Raw genomic sequence first — 13461 nt, 5'->3', positions numbered from 1 at the left:
CGATCTTCCCTGCCAAACACATTGCAAGAGCTGGAACATGGAACATACAAACCCTATACCACATTTGATGACTTGCCCAACTCCTGTGGGCATTTGACGACTACCGGCTGGACATTCTTAGTGTCAGTGTGGTCAGCTGGACAACAAACAGCTGGATCAACAGCAATAGCAAGACCATCTTGTATGTGGGTCATGAAGATTGGCATGGATGTGGGGTGTCTTATCCTGAGCAATTGAACTGAAAAAGCACTCATTGGTTGGCAACCCATCAATGACCGGATCATCACAGCAAGTTTTGCTCATAGTCATGCCAAAGCAACTGCTGTACAGGCCTATGCCCCAATGGACAGAGCAGATGATCCAATAAAGGATGAATTTTTGCAAACAGCTCCAAAACATCTCTGTTAACATCCCAAATCACGACCTAAAGCTCCTGATTGGTTTCAATGCCCAATTGGGTGGCAGCTGACAAGAATTCAAGAATGACTGAAGCAGAGGCATATCTGGGGGAAATGGCGCCCAGAGACAATTCGCTTCCTGGACACACTCCCCCATGCCCCCCCCCCCCGCACAGGTTGCATCCATGTACCTTCAATAGAGGGGGGAGGGTTGGCTTGGCATTAGCCTCTCCACCTCCATCAAAGGCCTCTCAGGATCTCCGATAAAGGTGCGGAGGGCAAGCCCAGCTGCAGCCTGTGCCCAGCTCGGATCCTGGCAGGATCAGAGCTGGGCACAGGCTGCCTGCAGCTGCCCCCTCCCTACCGCAGACCTCCGATAAAGGTGGTGAAGGCAAGCCCAACTGCAGCCTGTGTCCAGCGGGCACAGGCTACCATCGGACTTGGCTGCCAAACACACACACCCGAAGATGGTGGTGAGTTAAAACTGGATATTCTATTGTCCCTTGCACCTTCACAATTGTGTGCACCTTTAGGGGAGACTGATATCTGTGTTACTAGATTTTAATAACAGTGGACTGATTACTCCCTTGAATGAATCTTGTTTTAAAATGGCTTTGCTTTGTACCATCTCCTCTCATGCCTTTTTGCAACCTGAAATGTAAATACATTTGCTTAAGGAAATTGTGGTTGGTTCCCAATTTGTTCTTAGTTCCCACTATTGCCCACTGCACTTCAATTTCCCAAGATGCCATAGCTCCACTTGCACTGTCATCAAGATTTGAACCATGCCAACCAGCTCGTGAAAGCATTTCTCCTGGAAAGGAGATAACGCATTAGCAATATCATTATCAGGCCTTGAATAAAACATTATGCTGTATTTACTTCAAAATTAATGATTGCACCAACTGTATGATCCTAACGTTACGATAATACATATGCCCATTAAGAATAATGTTTTGTTTTGTGCCATCAAATCACATCTGACATGGAGACCCCTGGTGAGGTTTTCAAGGCAAGAGACCTTCAGAGGTGGATTACTATTGCCTGCCTCAGTGTCATGACCCTGGTATTCTGAGGTCTCCCATTCAGTTGCTGCAAAGTGGGGAGCGGAGCCCCCCAGGCAAATGCACAAACACATTTCCCCCACATTCCCACACAATCTTTGGGAGCAAAATTCCCTGAATGTGGAGGTGTATGATGTGAGGTGGTTCAAACTTCATTTTGGAGTGCAGAGAGCATGCATCTGTTCCAGTTCCTTATTCAAAAACAGGCTTCTTGTGGCAACCAAATAGAAACGTGGGGTGCCAGAACCAGTATCTGGACCAGGCACCCCATATATCTTTTTGCAGAGGAGAGCCTCCGGAGTGTGGGAATGTAAGATTTTGGGTGCTGTGTGGTTTCCGGGCTGTATGGCCGTGTTCTAGCAGCATTCTCTCCTGACGTTTCGCCTGCATCTGTGGCTGGCATCTTCATGTAAGATTGTAAGATTGTTTTGGGGTTCAGCTGGGCTCCACTGTCTGTATGTGCATTTGTCCTGGGGGCACTCCGTTTCGCAGCAGCTGCCACAAGAAGCTTTGGACCAGGAGCTACCATATATCAGAGTTCTTTGAATGTGAGGATTCTTGATGCGTGGAGTGCAGAGCTTTTTAAATTCTCCAAATCAGGATGCAGAAACAAGGAATGGCAAATAAGAAACTAGGAACGAACCAGGAACCAACTTCAGCCTCCTCTCTGCTTAATAAATGCATGGTTGGACGATTGTCGGAGTGACTGCAATTAAAAGCTGTAATTAAAGAGGCATTTAACTTAAACCGGAACTGTATGCTGATGTAACCTGAATCTAGGGTGGCGTTGGCATCTATCTCTAGCCGCTCCACGACGACGCTCTAGGATCTTCTCGTTGCTCTCACGCACAGGAAATCCCGGGACGGACTCCTGGTACTCTGGCCGGAGACCTCCCAAAGCCGTTCCTCCTGGTAAATGCAACTGCGTCTCCTTCAGTGCTTCTCTAGGCGCGGAAATCGTTCTCTGTGGTTGCTTGTCTTTGTGGTGATGACATTTCCCTTCCCTCTCTATGGCTGAGCTGGACTGTGTTCTAAGCAGCGGTGCGGGGCGGACTCGGTGGTGAACCCCAGGAATCAGTCGTCGGCTGTCGAGACGGCTCTGGCCGGCATTAAGGTGGGACAGTATTTTGGACGAGGCCTGGCTCAAGGTCCGGGGAGGGGGAGGGGGAGGAGGGTGCAAGTTAGGAGAAAAGTAGGGAAGTTAGGTGCCTGTTTGGGAGTTTGATGCCAGGGTATCCGGTAGGGAGGAGGCGCTGCGCTCATGGAAATGGGGGTGAGGGGAGAGAGCAGTGCGTGTTCTTCCTTCGCAGATCTCCCTGCGTCTTTAGACACCTTCGTGAAGGGCAGAAACTCAACAGGTGCAGTTTTCCTTCATCTATGGGGGTAGCCATATCCGTTCAAAGCTAGGTAGCTCTTGATGGGAATACTGGTGGCCTCGAGAGTTTGTGTATGACACAGTGTGCCTGAGAAGGTAAGTTGCGCTGCTGGAAATTATAAAAAGAACCCTGCTAGTAACTGGATCTACGTAGTGGTTTTGGAGGGACCCCAGTTGGTTGAAGGGCAGGTGTTATCCTGGCTGCAGACACACTAGGTGGCCTTACAGCCACTTTCCCCTAGCCTGAGCCTCCCCCTTGCCCACTACTACCACCACTAGTGTTAGGGTAATGCTGGACTTCACAATTACCCACAATGTGCTTCATGATCAGGGATAACTTTGAACCTTGAAAAGTTCTTATATAAAAGACACTGTGTACAATTTCTGCATAACAGTTGAAGTGTACGTTTTCATATACTTAGGATTCAGACTAATTCTTGCATGCTTTCTTCCTCATAGGAACTCTGCTCTGTGTGAAGCAATCCTGAGTCAGAATTTGACCTTTGCTGCCCAAGTTCCACCCCTGCCATGTTATCTACTGCATCACCCTACTGACTAGGTAAAGTTTCCAATACACAGATTCAAAACAGAAGGACAGATTTTGGAACTGAGATAAGAAAAATCTGTTATGTACATGAGCAGCATTACGGGGGAGGGGGGCGCGGAGCGCACATCTGCTTACGTTGGGGTTTCCCATGGGTAGAGAATGGGCTTAGATCCCTCATGCAATAACTTGCGTGGTCACTAAGTGACCATTCACCATCAATCTCTCTTGTATGTGCACAAGAAAATTTGTGTTAATAAAATTGAAACTGGTATGTATAAGTGCTAGCAGTGGAGAGTCAGTCCTTCTACTGATTATTTATGTTTGTTTGTTTATATTTTCGATTTATTAGCCGCCCTCCCCCAAAGGGCTCAGGGCGACTTACAACATAATAAAATCATTATTATTAAAATCAGACAAGGAAATAATATAAAACCAGAATAAGATCCACAACAGTTTGGAAGGCGATAAAATCCCACTCCCACCCCAAGCCCACTGGAGGCTGGGATGATGACTTCAATAGTAATGTTTTGTCAGAACATGTGTTTAGATGGACAAAATCTAGATGACAGGTGGACCCTCCTTCCAGCAGGTGCCGTGTGCACAATTAGGGCTGTGTGCACAACTGTGTACCGTGTGCAAAGTCAGATAAGACATGGGCACCTGATTGGCACCTCAATTGTATATAGTTGGCACAGACTACAGGGTAAAGTGTGCCTGGAAACACCTGTGGTCTGGCGGAGCACTTTGACAGTAGTTAGCAATAAACAGAACTGCACTGGTGACTGTGTGTCTTTCGGTTCTTGTTTGCATTGCATCCTGCAAGGTGACCTACTCGCGAGTAAGCCGCTGCTTCAACAGGTTATGGGCCCAGATAGAAGTATCTTATCAGCAACTCTTAATTCTGAAAGCTAATTGGCAAAACTTCCCTGTTCAGAAGCAATCTACCTGTGATTACCATATGCTGGGGATAAACAGGATGTTACAGCTGTCTCTCTCATTCCCTGTTTATGAGTTTTCAGAGCCACCTAATTGGCCACTCTTGGTCAGAGAATGCTGAGGTAGAGAAATTTTTGGTCCAACTCCAGATTGCCAGTTCTTATGTTCTGTCCCTATGGAACAGGATCCTATTGTGATATCAGTTATATTAATTTTATTGGCTGCTTTTTGTAAGTGAAACATATTTGGATCTGAACGCTGCCTTTGGGCTTTAAGGAGACCAATTTTTTTAAAAAAATCCAACAATGCCCAGCCAGCCATCCAGTATCAGTTTCTGTTTCTTGCTTTCCTTCTATCCATATTATTGATGCAATGTTGGGTCAGGTTTGTGGTGGTGTCTCTAGTCCAATTGTGTCGTTGTTTATACTGGCACTCTTATGGGACCTAAGGTCTTGCTATGCCTGAGCAATGCCAAAGGATATGAATGCCAGTGCCAGTCTTGTGTATGGATCAGGAGCACACTAGGAAGTTAAAATATCTCTACAAGCCAGTGCAAAGGGGGCCACTCAGCTTAGCAGCATCAGCAAATTAACATAGAAGAAGAATTGAATTTATATCCTCCCTTTCTCTCCTATAGGAGACTCAAAGGGGCTTACAAACTCCTTTCCCTTCTCCTCTCACAACAAACATCCTGTGAGGTAGGTGGGGCTAAGAGAGCTCCAAAGAACTGTGACTAGCCCAAGGTCACCCAGCTGGCATGTGTCGGAGTGCATAGACTAATCTGAATTCCCCAGATAAGCCTCCACAGCTCAGGCAGTAGAGCAGGGAATCAAACCCAGTTCCTCCAGATTAAAGTACACCTACTCTTAACCACTACACCAACTGCTGCTCCTTTGGCTCACCCAATGCATTTTCTCATAAACCTGTGGCACTGCGGTTTGTGAGCTAATGCCAGTTATCATTACTGCAACAGCACCAGGGCAGCAGCCCACTGGGATATTTTCCAGTAGGTTACATAGCCAGTCTGCTCTTATTGGAGAGCGAGTTGGTTGATGATCCCTTTCTCTGTAATGATTTACAGTAATGACTTGTGTTCCCTTTCAGGTTCTGATGGCCTCGCTCCGTGTTGTCTTTGGATATTGACATGTGCACTTGGGACGTTATGATATTACTGGCTCGTATGTGATCAGCCAGCTGGCTCCCGATTGAGGAATGGCTCCCCAGTTCCGCAGCTATGTCTGGGATCCTGTTCTCATCCTCTCCCAAATCGTGCTTATGCAAGTGGTTTACTACAGCTCTCTAGGGCTTTGGTTGGCTCTGGTGGACAGCCTGCTACGGAGCAGCCCATCCCTTGACCAGATTTTCAGTTATGAGGTAGGCATCTAGTTTGAGGCAGGGAAGTTGTGATAATTAAATTTGGTATTGGATAGGGTAAGAAAAATACAAAACTTTGAAAATCAGCATTGCTGTGAAACAGGATTGTTGCCACCTTTGAGTTCCAAAATTGCTTAGATGTTTGCCTTAAATTATGGGCATGTTCCAGATTTTGTGTTCTCCCCTCCAAATACAAAAGAGACCCCTCCCAATACAAAAGAGGTCCCTACATTTCTGTCACTTAGCAGAAGGTGCAGAACAGAAATTTTGAAGAAGATATTTTTAGGAATGGACTGGAACTATGGTACAATGGAGCAGTTCTGGGGCACTTTCGTAAAGGAATAGGATTATCGTCTGTTACGATGATTATTGTATGTATATCCTTTTTACTGCATTGCCTTCTACTTTTTGTAACCTGTTTTCTGCCTTATTGTATGTTATAGCTTGGACAGTTTTTTGTTTGCATTGTTTTGCATTGTAATTTGCACCCAGCTACCATATATACTCATATACCGTATATACGCATATAAGTCAAATTTTTCAGCACATTTTTTGAGGTGTATTTTAAAAAATATTTTAGGGTTTTTACTTTGTCGGCCACTAGGGGGCGCAGTTTTTAGGCTAGCACAGGGGTAGGGAACCTTTAACACTCAAAGAGCCATTTGGACCCGTTTTCCATGGGAAAAGATAACACTTGAAGCAGCAAATAATTTTTGACATTTAAAATAAAGGTAACACTGTATATATTGGGTTTTTTTACCCTTTACTCCGCTCATTCTGAGAAGCGCATGGATGCGTCTGCCCTGCTGCCTGCAAGGCGGGCAAGGATGGGGCCAGCAGCTCGGCCTCGCCGGCCGCCGGGAAAGCACCCGCCCCGCTCCAACAGGGCAGGCGAGAGGGGAAGTCCGCGGCACGGCCCAGCCGGCCGTGGGCAGTTGGTGCGCCCGCCCTGCTGCCTGCAGGGTAGGCAAGGATGGGGCCAGCGGCTCGGCTCGTGGAGCCGCAGTGCAAGGGTAGAAGAGCCGCATGCGGCTCTCAAGCCGCAGATTCCCTACCCCTGGGCTAGCAGCACCAAACTTTCAGGGTATCATCAGGTGACACTCCTGATGATACCAGCCAGGTTTGGTGAAGTTTGGTTCAGGGGGTCCAAAGGGGGTGCCCCCATTGTTTCCAATGGGAGCTAATAGTAGATGGGGCTACCCTTTTGAGGGTCCATAACTTTGGACCCCTTGAACCAAACTTCACTAAACCTGGCTGGTATCATCAGGATAATCTCTTGCTGATACCAGCCAGGTTTTGTGATGTTTGGTTCTGGGGATCCAAAGTTATGGATCCCAAAGTGGGTCCTCCCAGCCCCCATTGTTTCCAATGGAAGCTAATAGTAGATGGGGCTACCTTTTTGAGAGTCCATAACTTTGGACCCCCTGAACCAAACTTCACCAAACCTGGCTGGTATCATTAGGAGGGTCTCCTAAAGATACTCTGAAATGTTGGTATTGCTAACATAAACATTCCTCCCCTGACAGGCATCCTCAAATTTTCCCCAGATTCTCCCTTTAAATCATCCCCCCCTCCCCCGAGTGGGTTTAAAGGGAGAATCAGGGCTTACAGAGCTAGTTTACTGTTTTGCTTTGAAGTAAATATTAAAAAACATTTAACCTACTGATGCCTCAGTTAATGTAATTTTATTGGCATCTATTTTTATTTTTGAAATTTACCACTAGCTGCTGCATTTCCTTGATTTAGTATCACCAACCAAAGGGTTTCATATGGAAACAGTTGCGTGTCATATAAAATGTGTCTATGGAGAGTCTTAAGTTCTACTTCATGTCATTTTTAGAAATTCATTGCAGAAACGCAAGGATTTTTCTTTCTCTGACTGTTACATGTAATATATTCTTTCAAATAGAAGGGGTCCAGACTTACAACAGAAAGAGGATAAAACTAGTTGGTTGAAACCAGGATTTCAGGTCCTCTTTGGATAACTGCACCAAATGCAGCTTTTCCTTCTGCAACTTTCCCAAAGTCTTTGCAGTACTATTAAGTGTCTACTTCTAGGCCTTCTATGATTTATTCGGTTTGGGTGCTTTGCTATGTTTATTTAAACTTGCACATACAAAACTACATTTTTAGAAGAAGCATTTGCTTGAATTTTTTCGTGCCCTAAACTCAAGAAATGGATTTGGCTTCATGAGCAAGAATGCCCAGAAGTGTTGTATTTTGTAGATCTTGAACTGGTTTCTAGTTTATCTACATGCTTCCTGCCTTTGTAATCCTCTATAGATCTTGGGATTCTCCACACCCCCTGGGAGAGTTTCTATGATGGCATTTGTTCTAAATGCACTCACCTGGTAAGTACCCATCTCCAGCATTTCTAAGCACTGTCTCATTTTTTCTAAGATCAGATGCAATATTACAGGGATGAAGTAACAGGCCAGCTTTTACTCTAGACACACAGGCATACAATCTATAACTTTTGGGGGCCACTGTCCCCTTGGTTCCATAAACTCATGTCCCAGTGCACCCTACCCTGCCCTATAAAAAGTATTATTCAAAATAGCGGTTTGCACAACCTACTAAACAAGATAATAATAACATTCGGAACAATAATGACTAATTACACTTTTATTCAAAGTCCAGTAAAACTTTTTGGTTTCATTTATTTATTCTGTAAAAAGGATGAGCTTGATCTAGTGATACCAGCTTTTCAAGTCTAATAAAAAGAGTCTTAGATGAAGAAGAGTTAAATTTATATCCCCCCTTTCTCTCCTGTAGGAGACTCAAAGGGGCTTGCAAACTCCTTTCCCTTCCCCCCACCTCACAACAAACACCCTGTGAGGTAGATGGGGCTGAGAGAGCTCCGTAGAGCTGTGACTAGCCCAAGGTCACCCAGCTGGCTTGTGTTGGAATGCACAGGCTAATCTGAATTCCTCAGATAAGCTTCCACAGCTCAAGTGGCAGAGCGGGGAATCAAGCCCGGTTCCTCCAGATTAGAGTACACCTGCTCTTAACCACTATGCCACTGCTGCTCCCAGATACCACATTTTAGCAACTGCTTCATTGTTCAGTAAATTCTGAATGCAGTAAATAGGCTTGATGAAGTAATATCAGTTTCCCAATGTATAAAGACATTTAACAGGAGCCTTAAATTACCACATTTAGTGAATTTTTTTGCTTGGACAGAAGTAGGATGGTGACACTAAAACCACATCCCACCAAATATGATGTTGGAAATTCGACAAGGACATTCTTAACCACTGTTCATAGTGCTGGATAGCGATCAGAAATTTCCTTCTGTAACCAAATCTCTTAATATGATTTTGGCTTCAGCTCAATGAAATTTTGTGGCTCAGCTCTTCCTGCACTACCCAAACTTCCACAGTATGTGCAAATAGTTTTATCATCCAATCTGGAATTTCTATTGAATGAAAATCTTCAGATCACATTCATTCATTCATTCATTTATTATTTTAAATAAATTTTATTAGTATTAAAAACATACAAAAAGTATATAGTTGCTTTGAATGCAATCTAAGAAGTAATTCACTTCTCTCATGACAGTTTGGTTTAAACAGCTTAGAAAATCCTTTATGTTTATTTATTTATTATTGATAAATATTTATACCTTGCCTCATACCTGTGTCTCTGGGCTGCATAGACAAGTTGAAACAATCAAAACCCACAATAAAACATCATTAATAAAATATAACAATTAAAACAATAAAAATAACATTAGAATAACTTCCAGATTCCCTGTCAGGGACAAAATACATTCCCACATCCCAAACTCCAACTGAGGGCCAAACCCACAAGGTTACGCTTACGTAGCCTAGAAATATTAATATTGGGCAGACTGTGACAAAAATAACACTAATACAGGTAAAAATCATACTACATAATCAACAGATTCAGTTACTGAGAACACAGAAAAATAAATACCACACTCAGTACTATTATTTTAAGGACTTACCATAATAACTTGAAAAATGATACATGTAATGGTAACTTCTCAAAATGTGTTGTGCTTACTGGTTTGACTAGAGCTCTCTGGTGATGTACTTACTAAAAATTCTGATAGTTTTCACCATATTTCAGCACCATGCAGAGGAGCAGAAACTTGAGGTGCCATTTGCTCGCATCTAAACTCCAGCCTGATCTTTAAATTAGTGAACTACACAGTTGAAAGGGCCCACCCCCATTGGCCCCCTGATGCCCTCTTGCCTTTTAACATTCTCTAGGTAATCCCAGCCCCCACATGGGGTGATATCACGCATTTTGGAAGCCACTGATCTATATTGGCATGAACTAAGGCACAGGTGTTGAACTCGCGGCCTTCCAGATGTTATGACTACAGTTCCCATCATCCCCTGGCATGATGCTGGCAGGGGATGATGGGAACTGTAGTCCATAACATCTGGAGGGCCGTGAGTTTTACACCTATAAACTAAGGGGTTTTGTGAGGAAACTTCTGGAGGTGATTTACTAAAGCACCCTCCGCTTCTGCTTGGCATTTGCTGAACTGCTCAGATCTTCTGATAGGACAGGGTGGGGAGAAGATGGAAGAAGTTGTTTACCAAAAAGATGGCCAAGGGAAGGACACGATAGAGCCGTGGTGGCGAACCTTTGGCACTCCAGATGTTATGGACTACAATTCCCATCAGCCCCTTCCAGCATGGCCAATTGGCCATGCTGGCAGGGGCTGATGGGAATTGTAGTCCATAACATCTGGAGTGCCAAAGGTTCGCCACCACTGCGATAGAGGCTTATAATTTGAAATAACTGGCTAAATAGGCCTCTAGAGAGCCAGTGTGGTTTAGTGGTTAATCCTAGACTAGCATCTGGGAGATTCAGTTCGAATCTGCATTCTTGCCATGGAATATCTCACTAGTTGAGCCTGGCGCAGTCTCTAACCTACTTTGAAGAACTGTTGTAAAGATAAAACGGAAGAGGGTACAATGATGTTCCAAGCTACAGTTGGCCCCCTGTTGGGGGGGAGGGAAAGTGGAGTATATCTTTTGATCTAGACCTGCAGCCTGATAAATTAGGAGTTACTTCATTTAGTTTTCACCAGCATGGCCAATTGGCCATGCTGGTAGGGGCTGATGGGAATTGTAGTTCCTGAACATCTGGAGAGCCGCAGGTTCCCTACCCCTGTTCTAGATAAATGAATCTGGTTTATTAGCATCAGGTTTATGAACCAAAATATTTGTACTTTTCCTTTGGGGGTGTGTAGAGTGAGATGTGAAGAGAGGTTCATACCCAAAGCTCAGCCAGGAGAAGTAAAGTTGGCCAAATGTAAATTCTGAAGATATCCAGGGATAAATTTGCCTAATTGGTCCAACGTAGCTGTAGTCTGAATGACTGTAGCTATTTTAGGCAGTAGTGGTGATATATTAACGTCTGGCTGTGTCAAAAGCTTAATGGGGGGTGGGGTGTAAGATTTGTCTGTTAGTACAGAATAAATACTGTGGGTCGGCGCCAACCCACAGGTGAAGAAGGGAGGAAATAGCCCTCTCTGACCAACCCCAAATGCTAGGCTGGGGATTGGGAGTGCTGTATAGACAAGAGACCTGTGAGATCGCAACTTCAGTAAGAAGAGGAATTGAACGAAGCTGAGTGTGTCCCCAACCCAGTCATTTCAATTCACTACTTTCTTGAGTCCCTCCTTGCCTGAATACTGTGATTCAGATAGAATAACGCTTTTCTTTCCCTCACCTTTCACAGTGCTGTGGGTTTACTGTATTTTGTCCGGCGCGGAAAGCAGTGCTTGGATTTCACGGTCACCATTCACTTTTTCCACCTGCTGAGCTGCTGGATTTACAACAGACGCTTTCCCTCTTCTTTGACCTGGTGGCTCATACATACTGTGTGCACAGCGCTCATGGCTGTGATTGGAGAATACCTCTGCATGAGGACTGAACTGAAAGAAATCCCATTAAATTCAGCCCCCAAATCCAATGTATAGATGTCCTGTCTCATCCAGTCGGCTTCTGCAATTTGGTGCTCATGAGTGGTACGAGGGGTTGCAGCTAAAGCGGTTCAGTGGGGCCGTCCTAACTTCTTTAAAGATAGCAGCGGCTGCAAGACTGAAGTTTGTGATCCTCCTGCCCCCGAACAAGATGGACAAAGTAGATGTTTCATTTTGATGTGACCCACCTTATCACCCTTACAACAGGACCTTCTCATTTGGCGCAGATCTAATTCAGTTCTGAAAACAACACATAAAAGTAAAAACAGAAGTTGGATGTCTTTTGGTGACGTGGACCGGGTTGTGGCAATCAGAGCTTTCCTTTCTCTACAATAGCGGCGTAGCCTTCCAAAGATTTCCATAGCCATTGAGCAGTATAGACATATCTGATTCTCCGAAACACCTGACACCTGCTTGACTTCAGCTGTCCCTTTTTTATTTGAAAATTGAGAGGATAAAATAATGCCCCTTTCCTTCAAAGCCAGCAAGCTGTGATCCCAGACCACTGGATTTCTTTTGCAAGTGGAGCATAAGTAAAGAAGAACATGACTGTTTTTATTTGAATTGAATAAATTAAAAATAGTAACAATAGAAACTTATTTTGCCGTCAGAGTATTGTAGCTCATTGAATAGACATGGTCCTGTTGTTGCTTTATACATCAGCAGGGAGAAAACAAAAGTGGCCAGAAAGGCACACCTGATAAAAAGTTGCATTTTCCCCAGCCTACCAGTACCCAAGAAGTGAACAGCATGAGACAGTTAGCCGCAAGGCTGAATTTGGCGGGGTAGCCGTCACTCATTGCAAGAACTGAATTCTAAGCTAGACATACTTCATGAGCCTGTGCAACATACATCACAAACACATGCATTGCCATAAAGATGCAAATATTTTCTCCAATTGTCAAATTCTGTTCTTCATAACCAAGGGCCCTTGTTCTGCATTGCAGGGACTGCTAACCGGTTTCTTTACGGCACCACCATTGGGAGAATCTTACTTTGTATACAACATCCTCTGGACAGAGGTTTCAGCAGCTACATGACAGCCCATGTTCCGCACAGCCAAGGGAGCATTAGTCAGTAACAGGCCCAGATGTCAGTGGATCTGTCTGGCTTTTTAACCATGAACATTGCTTCATCTGAGTCACGTCACTGAGATTTGTATGTAAATATCTGTGAACGCTATTAGTTTGTATAAGTTATATTGGTAAATTAATATGCAGTTTGTAATTACTGGAGGGGTAATTTTGCAAACAGGAATTTGATAAATCGTCCCAAAATGTTTTAAGGGGTTTCTGTACATACTCTGTAGCTGGCAATCCTTCACACATAGTTCTTGTCCTTGATTAAATATTTGCTCTGCCTTGCACTGGGAAGGAGGCAGCTGTTTTCTTGCCCTGTTATTTTGGTCAGGCGAACACACCTGAATCAAAATCCCCTTTCAAGGTTGGATTAGGCACATAGGTTTCCAATTTTGTTCCAGCAGATGGCGCTGTTTTCCCCTTGATTGTGTTTCATGTTTCCTCTTATTGTCTGAAAATGGTCTTTTAAGAAATCTGTTTGCAGCAGTTTATTGCACAGCATGCAGTGAAAGCCTGTCCCTCTCGGATATCCCCTTTGAAGCTGCATTTAGCCCAATATTGTCAGCTAGAAGTGGCTATGCTATTCTAAGGCCTGTGGTAGGTCACTTTTAACTCCAGAGATGCTGGCCTTCAGGCCTTGATCCTTATGCAGCAAAACACTTGCTCTTTCAGTGAGCTGGAAAGAGGCAGGAATAATTGCCAAATACCTTATGGATAGTT

At 44.3% G+C, this 13461-nt stretch overlaps 2 protein-coding genes across 3 annotated transcripts in view; one reads left to right on the top strand and one right to left on the bottom strand.

The window, feature by feature from the left end:
• The window catches only part of SDC4 (syndecan 4), a 56967-nt gene extending 54712 nt beyond the window's left edge, over positions 1 to 2255 (bottom strand). The window contains exon 1 of the mRNA XM_048496394.1: positions 2233 to 2255. The gene's annotated coding sequence lies outside the window, so the exon portion shown is untranslated. The remainder of the gene's footprint in view (positions 1 to 2232) is intronic.
• Positions 2256 to 2309: 54 nt separating this feature from the next.
• On the top strand, positions 2310 to 13039 carry SYS1 (SYS1 golgi trafficking protein). Of its 2 annotated transcripts, none has more exons than XM_048496395.1 (5): positions 2310 to 2576; positions 3297 to 3396; positions 5425 to 5694; positions 7978 to 8045; positions 11419 to 13039. In XM_048496395.1, the coding sequence occupies exons 3-5, from the start codon at positions 5533 to 5535 to the stop codon at positions 11657 to 11659; spliced, it is 471 nt and encodes a 156-aa protein (XP_048352352.1). In that variant the 5' UTR covers positions 2310 to 2576; positions 3297 to 3396; positions 5425 to 5532; the 3' UTR covers positions 11660 to 13039. The 2 variants fall into 2 exon arrangements, with proteins under 2 accessions (XP_048352352.1, XP_048352353.1); XM_048496396.1 differs by lacking the exon at positions 2310 to 2576 and adding an exon at positions 2733 to 2933.
• Positions 13040 to 13461: the final 422 nt, after the last annotated feature.

The sequence above is a fragment of the Sphaerodactylus townsendi genome, linkage group LG05 (assembly GCF_021028975.2).
Source record: "Sphaerodactylus townsendi isolate TG3544 linkage group LG05, MPM_Stown_v2.3, whole genome shotgun sequence".
NCBI lineage: Eukaryota > Metazoa > Chordata > Lepidosauria > Squamata > Sphaerodactylidae > Sphaerodactylus > Sphaerodactylus townsendi.
The sequence above is the reverse complement of the archived record's forward strand: the minus strand, read 5'-3'. Positions and strand labels throughout refer to the sequence as shown.

Bases quoted from the DNA above. Each gene is read 5' to 3' on its own strand.
- SYS1 (XM_048496395.1), top strand. From the start codon at position 5,533: ATGGCTCCCCAGTTCCGCAGCTATGTCTGGGATCCTGTTCTCATCCTC. The intron at 5,695-7,977 runs GTAGGCATCTAG...AATCCTCTATAG, and splicing joins ACCAGATTTTCAGTTATGAG to ATCTTGGGATTCTCCACACC. The intron at 8,046-11,418 runs GTAAGTACCCAT...CACCTTTCACAG, and splicing joins GTTCTAAATGCACTCACCTG to TGCTGTGGGTTTACTGTATT.